Consider the following 22,050-nt stretch of genomic DNA (forward strand, 5'->3'; position numbering starts at 1 on the left):
GATGCAGGAGGAAGCCGGGCTGGAACGGGGTGGGGTCAGCCCTCCCAGATGTCGGGGCCCCGGGACTGCCCCAGGCGTGCTGTCCGGTGACTGCGCACAAACCCACAAACAGAGAGCCAGACAGCAAAGGGAGGGAGGGAAGAGCTTTGTTCGCACCCTTCCACAAGTCAGTCAGTGGGGAGAGGAATGGGGGAGGGCAGAAGGAAGGCAGCTGAGCCAGGAACAGGCAGGTGAGTGGAGTGGAGGGGAGCTGCGGCGGCGGCCGTGGTGGTGGTGGTGGTGGTGGTGATGGTGGTGACGACGGTGACGACGACGACGACGGTGACGGTGACGGTGGCGGTGAGGCTGCGGAGGCTGGGTGCTGGCTGAGCTGGGGAGGGTGGTGGGGGTGGGGAGAGCAAGATTGGCTTCACAGCGGCCCCGGAGGGTCTCCATCGGGTCCGCAGCACCGTCTCCCAGCCAGCCGCCCCTAGGACCTAGAACTCCGTGTCCACCACCCGGAAGGCTGGCCTGCCTGTGGGGGGAAGCAGAGAGCTATTGGGAAGAGCCAGCCGGCCCAGAGCTAGCAGAGCAGAGGGGGTGGGGGCCACACCCACCCGAGTCTGTGAGGGAGGCTGAGCGCAGGCCCGTCTCCTTCTGTAACTGGATCTCCTTTAGTGCAAATATGGAAGTAGCTGCGGGAGAGAGGAGAGAGTCCCAGGGGCATGATGGGAGGCCCGAGCAGCCAGTGCTCCAGGCCCCTCCCGAGCAGCCCCGAGCCACTCACTGTCAGGGAGTTTATGGATTCGTGACCCCAGACTCTGGAAGAAGGGGTGTCTCATGGCATCATCTGCAGAGATCCGATTCCGACCCTCGAACTGACAGGGAAGAAGCCCCGAGCCAGTCAGCCAGGGCCTTGCTTCCCCCCCTTCCTCTCCCGCCCCCATCCACCACCAGCATGGCTGCCCGGTCTTGAGGACCCTTCCTCACCTGCAGCAGTTTAGCCAAGAGGTCTGCCCCATCCGTGTCCAGCCTACAATGGGCACAGAAAGCAGCCTTGGTCTCAGGCCCCCCTCCCCCCTCAGCCCCTGGCTCCCCAGCCCTGCCCCACCAGGCTCTCACCGAGGTGCATGGCTCAGCAGGGCCTCTGCCCGGTATTTGGGGTAGTCGTAGTTCTTGAACTCCTCGTTGGAAGAAATTCCTGGCCAAGTCTCTTCAGTGGGTGTCCCTGAAAGGGGTGGCCGAGAAAGAGGAAACGGTCAGTTGGGGAGCCTGCCAGGGGGGTTGCTCCCCCTCCCAAGCCAATATCGCCCTCACCCAGGATCCGAAAGATGAAATGCAGCTGCTCCTCCACCGTGGAGCCCGGGAAGAGGGGCCTGCCTGTGGCCATCTCGTAAAAAATGCAGCCCACACCCCTAGGGTACAGAGAGGGGTCTTGGCTGAGGGCCCAGGGTCCCAAAGAAGGGGCTGCTCCCACCTCTCCCCTTCAGCCCCAAGCCTTACCACATGTCGATCTGAGTGGAGTAGTCTGTGGAGCCCAGCAGGATGTCGGGAGGCCGGTACCACAGTGTCACCACCTCATTGGAGTAGGTTTTGGTTGGGATAGATTTGGCCCTGGCCAGGCCTAAGAAATATTGGGATTCGGGTTAGTCTAGCATTTGGGAGCAGGATCTGGGAGATCTGGCTGGGGAGGGGAAGAGAGGCCAAAGTGGAAACCGGAAAACTTGGAAGGGGCAGGGCACCTCCACAGTAGGCCATACCAAAGTCGGCCAGCTTGAGCTCCCCACGCTCATTGATCAGCAAGTTCTGGGGTTTGAGGTCTCGGTGTAGCACCTTCTGCCGGTGACAGTAGGCCAGGCCCCTGAGCAACTGGAACAGAAAGAGCTGGGGAGGAAGCAGAGGCAGGGAGAGGGCTTAGCTTCCCTGGGTCTAGGAACTACCTGGAGAAGTTAGCCCTGGCTAGGAGAGGCTGGGCAGGGTGCAGGGGGTAAGCCGCTCCCTCTCACCAACCTTGACATTATACATGTTGATGATGTTCCCACAATCCTCCAGGTACTGCTTTAGGTCCTTGTCCTGAGGGGGAGAAGGAGAGGAGAATCACCCTGCATTGCCCTGAGCTCCCATTGGATTCTCCCAAGCCCTGGGATCTCCACCATCTTACCAGATACTCAAACACTAGAGTCAGGGATTTGTCTGTGTGAATAATGTCGTGTAGGGTGACAATGTTGGCATGTTTCAAGTCCTTCAGCAGTGACACTGCAGGGGCGAAATGAGGGGAGTGTGGGGTTCAAGGTCCTCAGGACTGCAACACAACCACCCATGGCCCCCCACCCCCAGCTTGGCCCTCCCCAGCACCTTCTCGAATGGCGGTGCAGGGGGCGCCCTCTTCATGCTCCAGCCGGATCTCCTTCAGGGCCACCAGGTTATCCGTTAACTTGCTCTTCCCCTTATATACAGTGGCATAGGTCCCCTAGGGACCCAGGGAGGGAGCAGTCAGGACATGGGTTCATAGTCCCCAGGTTCCCCTATTCCCCACCCCACCCCATCTCCTCACCTCCCCCAGCTTGTCCAGTTTCACATATGTCTCCAGCTTGCCAAAGCCGATTTCAGACTATGGAGAAAAGGTGAGGAGGAGTCAGAAAGAAGCAGTGCTAAGGAGCCCAGGGACTGAGGAAAGGGAAGGTGGCGATGATGATAACCGAGATGGGGCTGGCCCCAACAGAGGCCAAGGGTTCCTAGTGAGTGAGCAAGTGGGTGAGTCTCCTCACCAGGGAGACCCGGCGGAGACGCCTGCTCAAGGGCTTGTCAAAGAGTGGACTATTGAGGGTCAGCTTCTCCAGGTAGCCCTCGGGCAGCCGGATGTCCGCAGGGAGGGAAAGGCGCTTGTTGATGTCCTGAGATTCAAGAGGCAGAAAAGACAGGGGGTCAGTCTCTGCTGGAGAGAGACGGGGCAAACAAAACACATGGAACTGAGGATGCTGCCAAGTTCCAGAAATTTTCAGGATCAAGCAAAGAACGCAACCACAAGTTTGTCATAAACCCTAATGCCATCAGGAAAAGGCAAGAGGTCCCATCTTGCCCCATTATTCTCCCCCAGTGACTAGAGGTTTTCTTGGTCAGGTACAGGTTGACTTAACCAACCTCCAGAGGCCCTCCCAGAAATCCCTAGGAGAATCTGCTCAAACTAGAAGGAAGTAACAGGGAAGTAGCTTCTTCATTAAGGCTTAGGGAAAGTGAGGAGGCCCCAGAATAGCTGCAAGTTGAAGGTTCCAGGGGATGGGGACACTCAGTGAAAGCCTGCAGGGGCCTAGTCTGAGATAAGTCTCTAGAGCAGTGATGGTGAACCTATGGCACAGGTGCCAAAGGTGGCACACAGAGTATTCTCTGTGGGCATACAGCCATCCTCTCCCCTCCCCCTCCTCAGAGTTCATTACTAGAAAGACAGAGGGACCAGGGCAGAACTGCTCCCCTTCTCCTCTCCACTGTACCTACAGACATTGTTTCACATCCCTCGCCCCTCTACTGAGCAGCCAATGGGGAAAATGAAGGGGGGGAGGGGGAAGGTGGGTGGCCCCCACACAGGAGAGGGGAGTGAAGTGCTGGGCCCCTCCCCCCTCTCTACACTCAACTGAGGACATTCCTCACTCCAGCAGCGCAATGGGAACACTTCCTCCCTCCCCTGTGTGGGGGTAAGGGTGGGGCCAGGCTCTCCATCTCTAAAAGGTTTGCCATCACTGCTCTAGAGAATTTGACCGATCACATGATAGACCTTGAGTTCAGAGCCCCAAAGCCCCACAGGGTCAAAGGCTTGAGCCCATATTCCACCTCTGGTTAGATACAACAAGCTCATCTACTTGCTCTGCTGGGTCTTCCCAATTCAGTCCAGTGACTTGTCCCAAAGTAAAGGGAGGGGGAAAGGCAAAAGGGTAGTGGCAGGTCAGCCTCAGGAGGGAAGGGCTCAGCTGCCCTGGTTAGGATGGGGACAAAGGAATGAGACCAAAGCCCAGGCAGACAGAGGCCTCTCAGCTGGTGAGATGAAGCCAGGCTAATTGGACAGGGCTGCCCCTGCTAATCAGCTAGCTAATCTCCGGCCCAGCTTACCTCAGTAGAGATCTTGCGGGCTGGATGGTTTCGCATTCGGACTCTCACAGGTGACTGTACTTCATCAGAGGACGTGGCTGAGGCCTGGTCACTCTCCCCATCTGAACCGATCTTCAGGTCCTCATGCACAATCTCTGGGGTGGAGTAGGGGTCGGCTCAGGAGCCACAGGGATAACTCCTTCTCCTTCCCCTCTCCCTCCCTCTTCCTCTTCCCCTCCCCCCTGTTCTCCTTCGGTCTACATCACACAATGGCCTCAGACAATCAGGGCCTTGAGACCACTCCGGAAGGCTGGACCTTTGTAGAAGGCGGAGGCCACAGACAGGATAAGCCAGGCCTCAGCAGGCCAAGCTGGAGGGGCATATAGTCACCTAGTCTGGTGCCATGATCCAGTGGGGAGCTCAGACTGCGACTGGCCCGGGGCCGGCGGGCTGGTGGTGGAGGAGGCTGCCGGGCTCCCCGGGGGGTTGGGCCCAGGGTGGGCAGGCTCCTGGAGGCTCGGGGGGGCAGGCGAACCGTGGGTAGCAGGCTATGGGATGAGGGCAAGGAGCCCTTCCTCCCACAGGGGCTAGGGCCTGGGCCAGGGAGCAAAGCCAAAGAGAGGATAGGGAATGGACAGAGGAGGACAAATGGGAATAGCAGGAAGAAGCACACAGAAGGGAAGAAAATGGAAAAAACAAAAAAATCACCCAAATCCGAAGGGAGGAAGGGAGTGGCCCAGTGAGAGGGAACCCCCCCTTGGTCGTACCCTCACCGTTATCACTGCAGTTGTTCTCCTCAATGCTGAGCTGCTCAGAGCCACTGCTCTTGTCCGCAGGCCGGCTCCCCCTGAGTGTCATGGAAAGCTGTCGCTTGATCTTCTTCATGCGGTCCATGGTGACCTGGGGGATGAGACAAGCCAGGGCAGACTGAGCTCCTGCTCCCCAGGGGTTCCCAAGGGCTGGATTTCAGAGGGCAGCAGGCCCACCTGGGTGGTGAGAGTTGGGTGGCTGGCTGAGGGGATGAGGCCTCCTGGTGGTCCGCCCTGCCCAGTGGACTCACTGTAGGAGCACAGGCCCCCACAACACAAGTCATCAGCTGGAGGGGCAGGCTGGGCAGGGGGCTCAGCTTCTCCCACATGTCCCGCAAGACGGCCCCGGACTCGGCCATAGAATGGTATGTTCCGTTGGCACCAGCCCCACATCCCCCCTAACTGCCAGGGGACGGAATGTTCCCACTGCCCTAGGGAATCACATGACCCCTGGCAACGGTTGCCACGGGGACTAAATTGGACAGTCCCACAGGCCAGCTAAGGGGGGGAAGGGGGGAATAGATAGAGGCCTAGTCCATGGGCCCATTAGTCTTGGGTGCTAAGCTCAGGGCCCCCTCCCCTCTCCTTTATTCAAATGGGAAGGCTCCCAGAATGACCTGTGTGCCCTCTGAGCTGGTAAGAAGAGACTCCATAGTGACCACATAAGCCCCAACCCCACCCCCTAACCCCAACAAAAGCAGGCGGAGTGGGACAAGGTACAGTCTCCCTAGTTCTGTGCCAAGGTCTAAACCTGGGTCCCTCCAAAGGAATGGCAGAGGGGACTCAGGTTTAGGCTTCCTTCCGCAGGGTACCTAGCGCAGGGAGAGAAAAGGGGTGTTCTCCTTCTCTAGCCTAGCCCTAGTTGCAGGGAGAGGCCCTGGCTGACTCAGCAGCTATAAATATCTCAGTTACGGCTGGCAGGGGGGCCACCACGGCCAGGGCCTGAGCCTTGGCGGGGAAGGGAAGGAGAGAGGGGCTCACAAGAAGGAAAAGGAAAGGGAATTCAGGAGGTCTTCAGGGTTATTATGTACAACGTATCCCCGGCTTTCCCAGTCTTAGTCCCAGATGGTCCTGCACCCCTGATAGAAAGTGGTACCTTATCAGCTGCTATCAGGGAAGCAGAGGGAAGAGAGGCCAGAAGGCTAGGCTAGGCACCTCCACCATTCCTGAGAAACCCGGGCCAGCTGAGGCCTTGGGGCAAGTGCAGCAGGACAGCCAGCAGAGCTACACTGACTGTTCAGGGCCAGCTTTGCCTCCCCTGATGGGAGCTTTTATGGATCACACAGAGTTCATTTCAACTCCACAACAACTGATATTCCCCTCATTTTACAGTCTAGGGGACTGGGATTCCAGGGGGTCACACAGCTAGTGTCTGGCATAAATGGAACGAGAATCAAGGCCGAGGCCCTTGGGCTTTGGAGTCAGCCACACTATCTATTGCTTCAAGAGCTGCACAACCTGGAGAAACATTTGCCTGCCCCTTGGCCCAGGGGCCGGGTTCCCCAAAGGAGTAACTCCTACAGGGTCCAGCTATCCCCATTCCCTGCTTCCCCCCAAGCTTCCTGAGAAATAAGTCAAGATCCAGGTTAGGAACCCACCAACTCCTGCTGAGGAGTAGTCAATAGCCTGCTTTGCTTGCTGGGAGGGATGGGCCATGGCATATCTAGAGACAGAAAGGGCCTTATTACTTTGCAGAGGAAGAAACTGATTCTCAGAAACATCCAATAATGTAGGCAAGGTCATATACAGTGGCCTAGTGGGAGGGTGGAGACTTGAATCTAGGGCTCCTGACTGCATGTTCACTTTACCCTTGAATTTCCCAAATTTCCCAATTCTGCTGGGGGAAAACGTTGAAGAACTTCGAACCCTAACCCTATTCTTGTGTAGAAGGAAGCTCACGGGACCAGGGGGCTGCCTGGAGACTTTCCAGCAGCAAGGTGGCCCAGGCATTCCTTAGTTGTGTCACTGGCCAGGATGCAACCTCCATTTGATTCAGTCTTCTCATCTAGAAGATGGGAATGGTAGCACCTACTTCCCAGGGTTGTTGGGCACAAAGCTCTTGAGATACTAGCTCTAATGATGAAGATTTCTGTGCAGTCTTAAAGGGACCTGGAGGGCAGCGAGTGGGGGAAATACCTGGGAATCACCCAGAAATCTCATTCCAGGAGGAGGGAGAGGAAACTTCAAGAATGCCTTACTGAGGAGGGGCTCTCTTCCTGGGGGCAAGCAGGCAGAGAACCCTTCCACATAGGGAGAGAAAGGACGGAGTCCTCGAAGAATGAGGGATCATAGAATTAGGGTTGGAAGGGAACTGTGGCATCACCTAGTTCAATCTGTCATTTCACAGAAGAGACAACCCGAAGCTCCAAGAGGCCAATTGACTGGCCCAAGGTCACACAGTAGGAAACCGCAAAAGGCAGCATTTAAAGCAATGTCATCGGAATGGGAACAAGCCCTGCATACACCAAACTGTCTCTTATTCTTGGGGAGCCTGCCAAACACTGAGGAACCAAGTGCCAGAGGGCTGGAGAACACCGATTACCTCCCCCCATCCTCATTCTCACTGGATATCGGGGTGGTAGGTCGGCAGGCACGAGGGCTGTCGTGGGGGGGGGGGGGTAAAGAAGGAAGGGCTTGGGTGGGATGAACGCAGGGCAGTCACAAGGTGGCCACACCCCGCCCCCTTTCTCCCCAGGCCCCGGTGCATTGTAGGAAACTCCCAGCCCCGCATCCTCTAGCTTGGGCCCCCTCCCCTCGGGGAAAGAGGGAGAGGGTTGGGAAGGGTAGACGCTTACCGGCGGCGACGGCGGCGGGATGGGGGGAAGGGAAGGGGCAGGCGCTTACCGGCGGCGGGGCTGGGGAGGACGCGCGCTGGGGGGCCTCAGTGCTGCGGACCCGGCGCGGCGGCGGCTGCGGCTGCGACGACTCCCTGGGCCCCGTGGGCGGAAGCTCCGGGCAGGCCCCGGCGGCGGCGGCGGCGGCCCCGGCAGCGGCGGCGGCGGCGGCGGCGGCGGCGGCGCGGGAGGTCCCAGTAGTCGTCGGCCATGGCGGCTGGGCTCGACCCGCCCGCGTCGTCCCGCTCAGCCGCCCATGGGCCTGGCCGCCGCCGCGGAGCCCCAGGAGCGAGATCCCGATCGCGCCGCGCCCTGTGCCCCGGCCCTGGGCCACTCGCTGTCCCTGCGCGGTCCGGGTCCCGGATCCTAACCCGGCTCCCGCTGCGCCCTAGCCGCGGAGACTCCGGCACCTGCGCACAAGGCCCCGCCTCAGGGCCGGGGGTGGGGTGGGGGGAGGAGGAGCCTGGAATGTATCACACTCTCGGCCTTCGGGAGGGGGGACCTGGGAGAGGACGTGGCTAGTTCGGTGCAGAAGCCCCGCCTCGCCAAGGCGAGATACCCGAGGACCCCTCCAAGCGAACTTGGTGTAATCCCAGGTGTCGGTGGGGGCGGCTCGGGTCGGGCCACAGCCCGAGGCTGCTGGGGAGGGAGTATTGAGGGAGCTGGGTCCGGGATTGACTTGGAGGCGGTGTCAGCCGACCCCTAATCTCTCAGACAGCCCGGGAGAGGACTGGAAAGTCATGCGACAGCAATGGCCCATTCCCAGGCGTTCCTGTGACCCGAACTAGACATGCAGGGCCCCAGCTGACAGCTCCTCCCCGCTTCCCCAAATTGGTACGTCTTCCCTCCAGGCTCTCTTCACTCTGGCTCCGCCCCGAAAGAAGGACTCGTCCGCTAGCGGGAGCTAATTGGCCGGAGACTCCGGTTTCCCACCTCCTGCGGCCTCGCCCCCTAGGTGCGCTTGGCTGCTCCCGGTTTGTCCCCGCCCCCTTCGGTCCTGGGCAGGTTCCGTGTGCCGGCCCCTCCCCCGAGTCCCGACTGGCCCAGCCTCGAGAGTGCCCGATTCTTCGCACCGTTCGGCTGCCGGCCGGTGGTGGGTGCGGCTTTCGTTTTTATTCTTTATCCCCGGGTGGGGGGGGGCGGCGCTGCCTGGAGGGCTCCAGTCCTTCCAGGGCGCTTTTCTCGACCTCAGTGCCTAAAAGTCTTCCTTGCAGCTGGCTCTGAAACTTTCCATTGCCTCATTTCCTGGGGCCCGCTCCCATTGCCCGCCACTCCCTTCACTAGCAGGAGACCGGCCCCTTAGTTTCCTTGGCCGTCTGGGCTCCTCCGAGAAAAAAAGACGCTCCAGACGGTTCTTTTAGGGGCTTCGGCCTAGGAGTGGCCTGGCTCGGGCAAAGAGCATGCGCACACATAGAAGAAAACGTTTCCTGCCGATCTCGGCTTGAGGCGGCCACAGTGGGACCGGAGGGCAATTGTGGCCGGGAGAGACGGGTGTCCTCTGACATGGCTGCTCCGAGTTCCGAGGTGGCATCCCGAGTCACCTTGAACGGAGAATGTGTGCACACAGAGTTGAGGGCTCGACGGTCCAAAGGAGCACCAGAGTGGCTCCTTCCTGCGGCCCGGGAATCTCCTCAGGTGTGTGTGTGGGGCGGGGGGGGGGGGGGGGGGGGGCGGCTGGCACCAACCAATCCCCACGGGGCCTTCCCTCTAACCCAGAGCTTGTTACTCCACCTCCGAAAAAGGCCCCGAGCTTCATGCTTCCCCGTTTCCTACAGGAAAGAGTCTGGGAAGAGTTTGAGGCTGCAGAAGCAAAGAAAGGAGCTTTACAGATAGCTGTGCTCTGCACCTCCCTTTTTGATTTGCCCACTTCCATGGAATCATTTCTCCGAAGTTCCAAGATCCAAATCGTGTCTCTCTTTCCCTTCGCTCCTCGAGCTGGTAAGCACTTAGATCTGGGTTGTCCGCGAGACCCACTTCCATATTGTTCATTATTGCAAGAGTGCTCAGATGGAACCAGAACCCCAATAAACAAGCTGAACCCCGGGATGCTTGGGTCTGCATTCTTTCTCTGGAAGGGGGGAGTATTCTTTGCCACAAGACCCTTAGCATTGTCCTGGATTGCTGTTGCTGGCACTGTGGAGGATGCCCCTCTGGCTGTGCTCTTTCGGAGGCCAGCCTGTTCCTCACCTTTCAGCCATTCTCCAACTGACCTTTGTCCAAGTGGGTCCTTTCCCCTTTTCCGGGTATGGACTTAGCAGCAGTATTCCTAGGTCAAAGGGCACACATTGTTTTATAGCCCCAAAGGGGATTTGAAACAGGATTTGGGGAGCCCAGCTCCAAATTGCTTTCCAGAGTGGTGAAAGGAGTTCACAGCTATGCCAACGGTGTTTCCTGAGGCCCTCCCTCCAACGGTTGTCATTTTCTAGGTCCAGCAGGCTCTTGTTTGCTTGTTTCTATCCTAGGGAGGGACCCCTTCTTCTTTAATCAGGTTTTCAAGCAGCTTCCCCCCCCCCCCCCCCAATCTTGCTCTTTTCTTTAAGAGGAATTTGACTCAGAATGTGTAAGGAATGAATGTTGTATTTTATTCAAAGCTTTTTCTGCATCTATTGAGATAATCATAGGATTCCTATTGGTTAATGATACTGATAGTTTTCCTGACTATGAACCAGCCCTGCATTCCACATATAAATCCCACCTGGTCATAGTGTATGGTCTTTGGGGCAAATTACCCCTGTCTCCTTGCTAGTTTTTGTTTGTTTTTATTGAAAATGTTTGCATCAATATTCATTAGGGAATGGCTCTACAGTTTTCTTTCTCTGTTTTTGCTCTTCCTGGTTTAGGTATCAGCACCCTAGTTGTATAGAAAAAGGAATTCCATAGGCCCATTCAATTTCTCTTTCTAAGATAGGGTTAAGTATTCTATTAGTTCTGGTTAATCTGGGCAGTTTATGTTTTTGTAAATACTCATCCATTTCACTTAGTCAGATTTATTGGCATATAATTGGGCAAAATAGCTCCTAATGATGGGTCTAATTTCCTCTTCATTAGTGGTGAATTCAGCCTTTTCATTTTTGAAACTGGTAATTAAGTTTTCTTCTTTTTAAAATCAGTGGTTTATCTATTTTCTTGGTATTTTCATGAAACCATCTCCTTGTATTTATTATTTAAATGATTTTCTTTCCATTTTATTAACCTTTCATTTTCAGAATCTCTAATTTGGTGTTTAATTGAGGATTTAAACTTTGTTCTTTTTCTAGTTTGTTTAGTTACATGCCCAATTCATTGATTTGTTCTTCCTCTGTTGTAATGATGTAAGCATTTAGAGATAGTCTTTCCCCCATAAGGATTCCTTTGGCTACATCCCATATTTTGGTGTGTTGTCTCATTGTTGTCATTGACTTTAATGGTAGTATCAATTGTTCCTATAATTTGTTCTTTGACCCACTCGTTCTTTAAGATTTGATGATTTCTTTTCCATTTAATTTTTAATCTATGTTTCCATGGCCCTTTATCGAATATAATTTTTATCACATTATGATCAGAACAGGATGTATTTAACATTTCTGCTTTTCTGCATTTGGTTGTAAGGTTCTGACACTCTAATAAATGTTCAGTTTTGTGTAGGTTCCATGTACCACTGAGAAAAAGGTAGATTCCTTTCTATTCTCATTCAGTTTTCTCCAGAGATCTATCATATCTAAGTTTTCTAAAATTCTATTCATGGATGAACAGGAGGATTTCAGAAAGAGCTGGAAAGATCTACATGAAGTGATGCAGAGTGCAATAAGCAGAACCAGGAAAACATAGTATACAGTGACAGCAATATTGTGGAATGTTCAACTGTAACAGACAGCTATTATTAGCAATACAATAATCCAGAATGTCCATTTTTTTCCCCTTGAAGGGACTATACTCAGTTTTGCTGGGAAGGTTATTCTTGGTTGTAATTCTAGTTCCTTTGCCTTCCAGAATACCATATTCTGGGCCCTCCACTCCTTTAAGGTAGGAGCTGCTAAATCTTGTGTGATTCTGACTGTGGCTCCATAATATTTAAGTTAGTTCTTTCTGGCTGCTTACAGCCTTGACTTGGGAACTCTGGAATTTGGCTATAATGTTCTCGAGAGTTTCCATTTGGGGATCTCTTTCAGGAGGTGATTGGTGCATTCTTTCCATTTCTATTTTACCCTCCAGTCCTAGGATATCAGGGAAGTCTTCTTTGATAATTTCTCCCCTTCTACTTTAGCCAGTTCAGATCTGAGCTCTGCTTCCTCTGCCTCTATTAAGTCTTTGGGAATGAAGGCTTTTACCAGTTGATGTATCTACTGAGACATGTCATGATGTCTGACAGCAGACTGTTGTTTAGAGAATTAAGGTGGATATCTTGGGGGCTCGGGGTTCTACCAAGGGGCAAAGGCAGAAGTCAAGCCTGCTGCCTGTAGTTCCCACTCTGGTTGCCTGAAGACTAGAACCACTGCTGTATGTATTCCATTTACATTTTTTCCAAAGCTATCACAAGGCCCAAGTATCAGGTCAATTAAGTAGATTTAATGCAAAATGCATGCAGATTGGTTGATTGACACAATGTTGATGAGACACAGGACAAATAACGACATTTTTCATCTTCCATTGGAATGGCTGGCGTTTTGTGGGCATGGACCAGAATGGTGTAGCAGCAAACACATTAGGTTGGAAAGCAGAAGGCCTGTCTGAGTTCTAATCCTTACTCTGCCACTTATAGCTGGGTGACATGGGGTGAGCCACTTCATCTCTTTGAGTTTTTAGTAAGAGAAGGTTGGACTCAATCACCTCTCCCAGGCATTGAGAAGCTAGTCAAGCAAGCAGTGTGGACTAATTGTGGTATTGATTCATGAGGACACTTTCCTCATCATCTCCACTGGCCCTAGATTGCCAGAGAAGTGGAGAAGGAGACAGAACCTTCTGGTGGGAGGTGGCAGACTTGCACAAAGTGGGACTTTGCACTTGCACTCAGCTGGGCCTCTGTTGGACCCCATGGGTTTGGGGTCATGGCTTTTTCTGGAGTCGCTCATCCTAAAAGAGTATTCTCAGGCCTTGATGTCTTTGTGGCATATTTGTAATTCCTCCTCTCTTTCCTGCCCTTGATTCTATCCCCTAGAAAGGCTTTCAAAAGCCTTGCTTTGGTACAAAGTTCCCTGTGTCCACATTGGTCTCTTTAGAGAACTCCCCCCTTTTCCTCTTTGAGACATTTTATTCACATCTTCTTACCTTCCTGCTTTAACTTTTGGTGAAGTCTAGTTAATGGGATTCTACATATCCTTTCTCTGGAACTTTTGAAATCTCTCCCCAAGTCTCAGCTGTATATCATACTCTGCCCTTTATTACAAACTAGGTAGTGCAGTGGATAGAATGTGGGCCTGGAATTGGGAAGACTCATCCTCCTGAGTGTTGTGTGACCCTGGGCAAGTCACTTTCCCCGTGTGCCTCAGTTTCCTCATCTATAAAATGACCTGGGGCAGGAAATGGCAGACTGCTCAGATATCTTTGTCAAGAAAATCCCAAAGGGGGTCAAAGAACCTGAAATGACTGAATGACAACAATGAATTACAAACTGGAAAGGCTGGGTGTGGGTGTGATTCTTGCTCCAGCTGGAGCATCTGAACTAAGCCAGGCACTGATATGGTCAGCCGCTGAAAGCAGGAGGCCATAAGACTGCCTCAAGAGGACTGAACTTGCTCAGGTCAAAGCACCTGGGTCAAGCAGGTGAATCAGCAGTGAGTGGCAGGTGCACTTCCAGCCTGGGGGAGATGGGGAGACCAAAAAGCCAAAAGTAAAAGTGGTCACTTCAGCCCATGCTTCTCATCATCTTAGTCACTACTCCACTCCTTCCTTGTTGGTAAGAATCAGGTCTAGAGCAGAAGTCCTCTGGCTATGAGGTTTGGCAAGCAAGTGCTCCCTCTTTCCTTCAAAGAATGATTTCTGATGCAAAACCAAAGCCCAGCACCTTGGACAACAACTGCAAGTCTATATGTATCACTCACCAGCTTCCCCTGGGCATCTCTCTCTCCCTCTCTCCCTCTCCCTCTGCCTCTCTCTCTCTCTCTCTCTCTCTCTCTCTCTCTCTCTCTCTCTCTCTCTCTCTCTCTCTCTCTCTCTCTCTCTCTCTCTCTCTCTCACACACACACACACACACACACACTGGAGCATCTAGAGGAGGGAGGTGAGTTCCTTCATTCCAAAGGTGTTCAGAGGTCTTTCAATGCTGCCTTCATTTGCATTATGCTTGTCATTCTGTGGAATATTCTCTCAGTTCTGCTTTCTCTTTGAGCCATAAAGATGGTACAATAACAGTCCATTACATCCAACTACCACAATTTCTTTAGCCATTCCCTAATGGATGGGGAATATCCACTTTGTGTCTGATTTTTGGCTTAGACAAAAAGTGCTGCTGCTATAAATCCTGTTGCATAGGAGGCCCCTTTGTTTCTGCCACTGACCTCCTTGGGGTGTCCATGTGCCTCTTCACTTCCTGGATTCTCGACCTTGAGATCTTGTACATGCTTATTATGTTTATGGCGCAAGTGTTCTATTTCAATTAGATGAGGTGCTGAGGTTGTTTCTGGTTACTGTAATGCCAACGCCGTGGTCCCCTTGGTACATTTGTTAAAGTGACATTTCTAGACCTGGCAGGCAAGTTTTTGGAGGTGGGGGAGGCGGGATGGGAGAAGATGAAAGTTTTCCCAGGGTCAAAAGTGAAAGAAAACTGATTCATTCTACCTTGATTATTCAAGAAAATGTGGTTTGAAGGTGCTAAAAATGTCCTAGAGGGATTGGGGAACAAAGGGAACTTTGGTCCCATTCTTTATTCCCTGGAATATCCCACTAGGGGACTTTCCAGAGAAAAGAAAGACAGAAATAAAGGAGTGTTTGTGTGTTTTCTATGTGGTGAAGAATCTCTTTCTTCTTTACTCCAAGGGAAGGTGATTTCACCAACTGGATGATGCTCAGTCCTAAACTGAAAATTTTTACCTCTAGTAATTCTAAAAGTCCAAGGGAGCAAGTGCATTGCAATTGCAGGTTGGCAGCCTTGCCTGGCACTTGGGAATGGCCGGCGGACCAGCAGTATTAAGAGGTCTTGACCTTTGGTGCCTGTTTTAAGTCAGAGGCAAAGTTAGAAAAATGTAAACTCTTTCAAAAACGGACAGTTGTTGTCTTATGGGAATGATTTGGAAATCACTGAAATGTAAATGGGCCTTCCCTTTGTAATCCTCTAAATAAGAAAGCAACTGAAGCCTTCTTGACCAAGCGAGCCAGTGATCATCTGTAAACCTTGATGTTCACTTTGGATGAGGAAAAGAGGAAAAGGGTTCACAATTGATTTCAGTGATGAGAAAACTAGTTCTGCATTTGACTTGAGATATGCTTGGACAAGAAAGATGCAAGAGATCAAGAAAGTAGCAAGGAAAAAAGATGTGCTGTACAATCCATGGAGGGAGACACGCATCTGGAAAGGGTCTACAGAAAGGAACGGAAGGAAAGTCAGAGTTGGAGCCCCATTTACACTGACCCTGTTAGTGGGCTATATGAAGTAAGAGCTTGATTTTCCCAGAGGACTGGCAGATAGAACTGGTGGTTTTTAGGGTTAAATTTGTGCAGACTGGGACAATAGAAAGTCCTCTGTTTACTAGTCCTTGCCCTCAGAGTCCTTCATATAGGCCAAAAGAAAAGCTGAAGAATTTCGCAAAAGGTTTAAAAGGTTTTTAGAGCTCAGGTAGGCAAGAGGAGAAGGGGAACATATCCAGGTTTGCACATTTATTGGCTTCATTTAGAGGAGTGTTTGTTTCCTCCTCAAATGGTTAAAATTAGTTTTGAAATTCCTCTTGATTCCTAGGAGCTTTTTTCCCCTAATGGGGGGAGGTGTCATATATTTCTTCCAAATACCTGTACATTTTTTTCACATTCTTTTTGTAGATCTTGAGTTCCAGATTCTTTTCCTCTGTCGCCTCCTTCCTCCTTGAGAAGGTAAACAATCTATATAGATTATATGTGTGCAGTCATGCAAAACATATTTTCATATTAGCCGTGTTGTGAAAGAACACCTCCCCCACACCCTAAAAACGTTTTTTTTTAATGTCATATTTGATGTGCACTTAGACTCCACCGGCTCTTTCTCTGGATGTGGAGAGTATTTTTCACCCTAAGTCCTTCAGAATTGTCTTTTCCCACTCATTTTTCTATTCTTTTTTGATGGAGAAAAATAGTTGAAATCTTCCAGCAACATTGACTTGAGCCATTGAAAATGTGTTTTGACTTGGCTTTACTGAATTGGAATCCCCAGCAGAGTTGATCTGTCCTCTGACTGAGGCCTTTCTCGGAACTCTACAGGCCGGCTCCGATTACGATTTCCTCGTCTGTGAAACAGGGATAGTAACTACAGCTATCTGGAAGGCTTTGGGGGCTGGGGATCAAATGAAATAGTACAGTCCCTGGTTCAGTGCCTTCCCTTCCCTTGTAGCCCATTGAATGCCAGCAACCAGGAGATGAATTCAATGATTTCCATAGCTTCTCTAGAGGCATTCATTCAACTAGAGGAGGAATGCATTTCCTTACAGGTTGCATGTTTGAAATCTGTGATTCATTCCAAAAATGCGGTTAGTACCCTATGAGTTTCTTCATTTGATAAACATTGACCAAGCATCTACTATGGGCCAGGCATTTGTGCTAAGGACCAGGGATACAGAAAGAGGCAAAGGCCAGTCCCTGCCCTCAAGAAGCTCCCACTCTAATGGGGGAGAAGACATGCCAACAACTAGGTACAAACAAGCTGTTGGCAGAATAAATCCAAAATGGTTAACAGAGGGAAGAAGCACTGGAATAAAGAGAAGAGCTGGGAGGGGAGGGGGGAGAGTAGAGTGTGCCAGGCCTGCAGGATAGCCAGCCCTAAAAAAATGCCAGGGGCTGAGAGAAAGAGAGTCTTGTTCATGAAACAGTCAGGAGTCCAGGTTCACTGGATGGAAGAGAACATGGCATCAAGTAAGGTATAGAAGACTGCAGATGTCAGAGGGGAGCTAGGTGATGAAGGGCTTTAGATCCCAGACAGAGCATTTTGCATTGAATTCTGGAGACATTGAGAACCTTGCCTCATATTTTACAGAAAAGATTGAGGCCATTTCCCCAGGAGCTCCCTCTTCTCCCTTCATCCTCATCTCCCATCACTGAGGTGCCTTCTGCCCCTCTCTTCTCATTTCCCTCTGTCTGCACAAGCCAGCCTCTTCCATTCTGGCTCCTCTAAACAGACTACCCCCTCACTCTGTCATTCCCAAGCTCTCTCTTCTTGTCTCTCCTGACTTCTTCCCTGCTGCCTACAAACAGGTCCATGTCTCCTCTATCCTAAAAAATCATTCATGTGGTTCTTCCATTCCCACCAACTCTGTCTTTTCGCTCTTCTGTCCTCTTCAAAAAGGCCTTCCACAAAGTTGCTGGAGTCCACCCTCTCTTCTCAACTCCTTACAATGTGGCCTGATCATTCCACCCAAACTGTCCTGGTTCTCCTCTTATCTCTCCGACCACTCCTCTGTCTCCTTTGCTGGGTCTTGGACTTTAAAACTTATGCATGTGAAATACTTAATACAGTCTTGAACCAAAAGAATACTCTGCCATATTTTCTGGTTTGGCAAGATTTAGTTCCTTGGAAAAAGTCATTGCCATTAAGAAGCTTTGTGAAACTCTGCCAGACTCTCTAAATAGATACCCTCTAGATAGAGAAGGAGTCTTATAAATTCTATTGCAAGAATAGAGATCATTTTAAAACTTAAATTTGGCTTGCAGAGGAACTAAGATCCCCCCCCCCCCAACAAATGCTTCACCTAAGGGGAGGGGAACAGCTTAAAGTTTGCTCAGATGGCATAAGGTTGAATTATATGGTGATTGTGAAATCTATGAAACCTCACTGGATAAACTGTAATTTTGTATTTTTGATCAACATATATCTGCATGAGGTCTGAGGTAACTTTGGATAGCCAGACCATGGGGTTGGTGTGCAGTCCACGAAGATAGATATCCAGGCCAAAGGCAGCTAGTTTCTTTAGATTTTGAATAAACTCATGAATTTACTTTGTGTGTAAAGTTCCCAAATCTTATGATTTTATTCATTTCCATGGCTTGGTTTTGCCTAAGGGGATGTTGAACTGGAAAACACAGTATTTTTAAATTTATGGATTCATTTGTTTGTTAGTTACATTAAAATTCCAAGGTACCTCTCTCCTCTCCCCATACTAGAGAAGACATCATTTGACCCTCCCCCCCAAAGTCTATATAAAACTCTGTCTTCTTTTTTCCATTTCTCAGTTCTTTCTCTGGAGGTGTTTTGCTTTAGGTCTGTTGCTGTATATACATAATGTTCTCATTTTGTTTCTCATAATTTCATATAGATCGTTCCATTAAACAAACGAACAACTAACCTGCTCATCATTTCTCATGGAAACTGAAAACACTTGGAAAGACAGTTGGGAAATGAGGATGAATATTATTTCGAAATTTTTCGTTATCAGGAATATACTGATATTACCTTGGGAAATAATGGTACCCTTCTTGAAAGTTGTGAGCAGTGAAGCTTACTGTGGGAGATGGAACGTGTAATTTGATTCACTCACATTTTGAATCCAGTTTTAACTGTTTGAATTATTTAAAGGTTTGAAGTTGTCCACTGTTCAAAGGAAACTGTTGACAGCCACTCAAAGGGAGTGATGCTATCAGTAAACGTGGATACCTGGAACAGTGGAGAAGAAGGTAATGGACTCAGTTTCTCCACTATGCTATTTCGTTTCTGAAGAGGAGTTTCCCACCAGGTAGATCATAAGCCTGGCTATGAGACATCGTGAGTAATGTGGAACTGCTGTATGGAGGCCGCTGTTCTCAAAGGTATTTCTGATTTTACCTGAAATCGTACAGACTTGATCTTTTTACAAGCAGAAAGCCTCTTTTCCTAGAGGCTTTCTCTGACTGTGGCAGAGAAATGACAAACCCCACAGAATGGGTCTCAGTGCTTGCTTCAGCAGCACAGAGACTAAAATTGAAACAATAGAGAAAACATTAGCTTGGCCCCTGCACAAGAATGACACACCAATTCCTGAAGTGTTCCATATGTTTAAAAAATTTAAATTAAAGATCAATGTGTAAATGACCTTATTGCTTTGTTGTCTTTTTTCCCCTGTTCTGGCTTTGTGACTGTGGCTTCTATCCCTTCCTATGTCAGATGAAGTCCAGAGTATTCTCTTTTCCAGATAATGTAATGATTCAAAAGTGTATGTGTGTGCGCGCGCGTCCACGCATGAGCAGGCATGTGCAAACCTGGATGCAGGATAGGATAAAAATGGAGAATGTGAAGATCCCTTTACTTAGGGGAAAGCAACAAGATTATACTGTGTGCACATGAGAACTTGGAAGTAGGTGATTGGCTTTGAAATGTTTCATCAAATAAAGGAACAGCCTGGAAACTGCTTGTGTTGGCTGGAATGGTGTTTGTTAGTAGCCTTGAAACTTCTGTTGTTATCCCAGTGAAAAATAATGGAAAAGGCCAAGTTAGAACCAAATGATGGTTCTAAATGATCACTTTTCAATTTCACCTTAGAGATAATAAGAACCACCGAATCCCTTTCAGGCCCCTTTGAATATATGTTTTAGCAATGGGTTTTGGATGTGGTGTTGGCAACTTGTATGCTTGGATATATTCTCGTAAACATTGATAAAAATCTCAATTTGGATAGGGGCTTTCTCTCCTAAAGACAACTGGTGTGAATTGTCAGAATCCTTTCTCTCTTCCTACCCTGGGTATTCAATTCGAAAGCACTTAGCTTTCCAAAAAGAAAAAAAAGAGACATTTCTCAATTTCTTGAAACTCATAAATGAAATGGACTGATTGTTCCTAGCATTTCAGTAAAAAGTAAAATAGAAGTAGATGGTTCCATCTATTTGCTTACTTTAAAGGCCAATTTGCAAATGAGGATCAATACTGGGGAGTTCTGGGTTTTGATATGGTCGTTAATTTTTTCTTTTACTAAAACTTTGACTCGTCTAGACAATGTATAAACTTGTCTCATCTTATCTTCTAAACCGTCACTAAATGGAAAAGTCATTTTTGTTCAGTTGTCACTTTTTCTGTTCCTATCAAGAGACAAAAGGACTCTATTTTACAGAATCTTGATTCTTCCTCTGGCTTGTGGATGGGAACACCCATATCATGGATTGAAGGATTCAGGTCAAGACAGTAGGTGGTTTGAGAAGTCTAAAGTTCTCTGGTCTTTCAGATGACCTTTAGGTAGCCTAATGGAATGTTCTTCTGCCATTTAGAAGGTCTGCTCCATAACGTCTGAACTGGTTTTCATCACGTAAACAAATTCCTAGGAGGCCAGGGTGATTAGCTTCTATTAGGTTGTACTAAATTATTCTAGGTCTTCTAGCTCACTGATTTGAGCAGCATTACCTAGGGAACCTTTGCAAGTGACTCGGAACCGGGGAAGTAGTTCTACTGGGAGGAACACCTCTTTGCAACTGGCTACCTGCCCACAAATGAGTTAACAAGGACCACGGAACATTTGGACTGCTCTGAACACTTTGTGACACTGGTCTAGGCCAGAACATTTGGACACAGAATTGCCAAGGGAAACCGTTTCCCAGAATTGGAGGGCAGAATAAGAACTATGTTGCTTAAGTGGACATTTGTGGTTGGCTGTCAGGAACAGACCGGCCTAAGGAAATGGTGGGCCCCTCCATTAGGGTATCGTTTTGGCTCTGCTGTTCAATACTTTTATCTGGCTGTCCAAGTGTTTGCTGCTGTTGTGGCATCCAGAGAGGAGGATGACAGAATGTGGAAGGAAGTCTTCCCTTTCTGTCTCTGCCCTCAGAGGTTGTACCTGTTTCAAGTTCTTTCTCTCCATTATCATTTGGGGCCCAGCCTGGCCACTTTCTTTAATTATGAGGAAAGCCACTTTTCCCCACCACAGGGGGACAAAAGAATCCATGAACCCCACCCACCTGGTTCAGACTCCACCTTGTGCTTACCATGAAAACTACATGTGCCACCATACCATGTGAGCTCAGAGAGGGCAGGTATGCACTGTTGTGTCATCAGCCTTCTCTGCAGCTGGCAGGGGGAGGCTGACCTCAGGCAAGGCTCTTTGTCCAAGAAGTTGCCATTGGGTCAGAGAATTCTGTTCCAAACTGTGGTGATGTAGTGACTGCCTAAGATCTTCCACTTAAGTGGCCCAGGCAGCAAAGCCCAGCAGGGGAGAGACCTCCCTCTCTCTCCCTGGAGGGGAGAGGGCACACTAGTCTACTGAACTGTAAACAGAACGTAACAGAGCGGCAGGGGTGGCAGGGCACCGCACGGCACGAGACTATTCCAGCCCATTGGGGCGACAACAACTAAATGCTCAGCCATACACATCTCCCAGCTTGGGCCAAATACAAGACTTAGAGCAGGGGGGCCCTGCTTCTCACTGTCCAGCTCCATCACTAGGGCTTCACCTTCTCTTTCTTCTCCAAGCTAGTGGGATCTGAAGCCTTGTTAATGAACCCACTGATAAAGAAGATGGGGCTGACTTTGCTCTGGTGCTATGCTAAAGGCCCTGGTGGGTCAGTGAATACAGCCAGCACCAGACCCAGAGGCAGGAAGCCCCGAGTTCCAGTGTGGCTCCACACACTACCTAGCAGGGATACTGAGGGCAAGCCACTCCACCCTGTTGGCCTCCGTTGGTTCCTTCTCTGTAAAACGATCTTTGCCAAGAACCCCCCCCCCACACACACACACACACACCCGTGTCCCCTATGCCCCGACAGGAGGGCCCGCCTTCCCGAGTGGCCGAATAGATAAACGGCACACAGTGGCCGGGAGAGGGGAGGAAAGAATTCACCAGAGATCCAACCTTCTTCACCCCGGGGGAAAAAAAGGCTGCTTTGGGAACCCTGGCTAGCTGGGGCCGCGAGGGGGCCTTACAGACCTTACAACGGTCCCCAGAGGCGGAAGCCTGGCAACAGGCCTTTTGGAAGCCCCTTTCGGGGCCGGGCAGACACGCGGGGCAAAAAAAAGATCCCAATCGGTTGGGAGAAATGAATTGCAAATAACCAGGTACCTGCGAACTATAGCCAGTGGGAGGCAATGTCAGCGAGAAAGGCAGGAGAGGCGGGGCGCCTGGGAAGGACCTGCTGCTGGCAGGGGGATTGAACTGAGACTTGAAGGCTGTGAGGGAAGCCATAGGGCCCCATTCACACTGCCTGGCACATAGTAGGCGCTTCATGAATGCTAGCTGACCCATTGAGTGACTGCGGGCTGGGGCACAGCAGCTTGGTTATGGGGCCCAAGGCCACGCCGAGGG

At 50.4% G+C, this 22,050-nt stretch overlaps 1 protein-coding gene and 1 non-coding gene across 14 annotated transcripts; one reads left to right on the plus strand and one right to left on the minus strand.

Moving 5' to 3' along the window:
- Window positions 1-129: 129 nt before the first annotated feature.
- On the minus strand, window positions 130-21,953 carry CDK16 (cyclin dependent kinase 16). Of its 13 annotated transcripts, none has more exons than XM_007507650.3 (17): window positions 7,713-8,059; window positions 4,833-4,959; window positions 4,450-4,653; window positions 4,081-4,214; window positions 2,748-2,873; window positions 2,534-2,590; window positions 2,335-2,449; window positions 2,141-2,235; window positions 1,990-2,052; window positions 1,740-1,863; window positions 1,483-1,603; window positions 1,297-1,394; window positions 1,102-1,207; window positions 970-1,012; window positions 767-857; window positions 597-674; window positions 130-514 (listed from the first exon to the last, which is right to left on the minus strand). In XM_007507650.3, exons 2-17 carry the CDS (start codon window positions 4,951-4,953, stop codon window positions 477-479), a joined length of 1,614 nt encoding a protein of 537 aa, XP_007507712.1. In that variant the 5' UTR covers window positions 4,954-4,959; window positions 7,713-8,059; the 3' UTR covers window positions 130-476. The 13 variants fall into 13 exon arrangements, with proteins under 13 accessions (XP_007507712.1, XP_001363085.3, XP_056665659.1 ...); XM_001363048.5 differs by lacking the exon at window positions 7,713-8,059 and adding an exon at window positions 5,046-5,412; XM_056809681.1 differs by lacking the exon at window positions 7,713-8,059 and adding an exon at window positions 21,808-21,953 and having other exon boundaries at window positions 130-674.
- On the plus strand, window positions 18,720-18,826 carry LOC130456203 (U6 spliceosomal RNA). The gene has a single exon (XR_008914797.1). It is a non-coding gene; the product is annotated as a U6 spliceosomal RNA (small nuclear RNA).
- Window positions 21,954-22,050: the final 97 nt, after the last annotated feature.

Source organism: Monodelphis domestica, chromosome X (genome assembly GCF_027887165.1).
Source record: "Monodelphis domestica isolate mMonDom1 chromosome X, mMonDom1.pri, whole genome shotgun sequence".
Lineage (NCBI taxonomy): Eukaryota > Metazoa > Chordata > Mammalia > Didelphimorphia > Didelphidae > Monodelphis > Monodelphis domestica.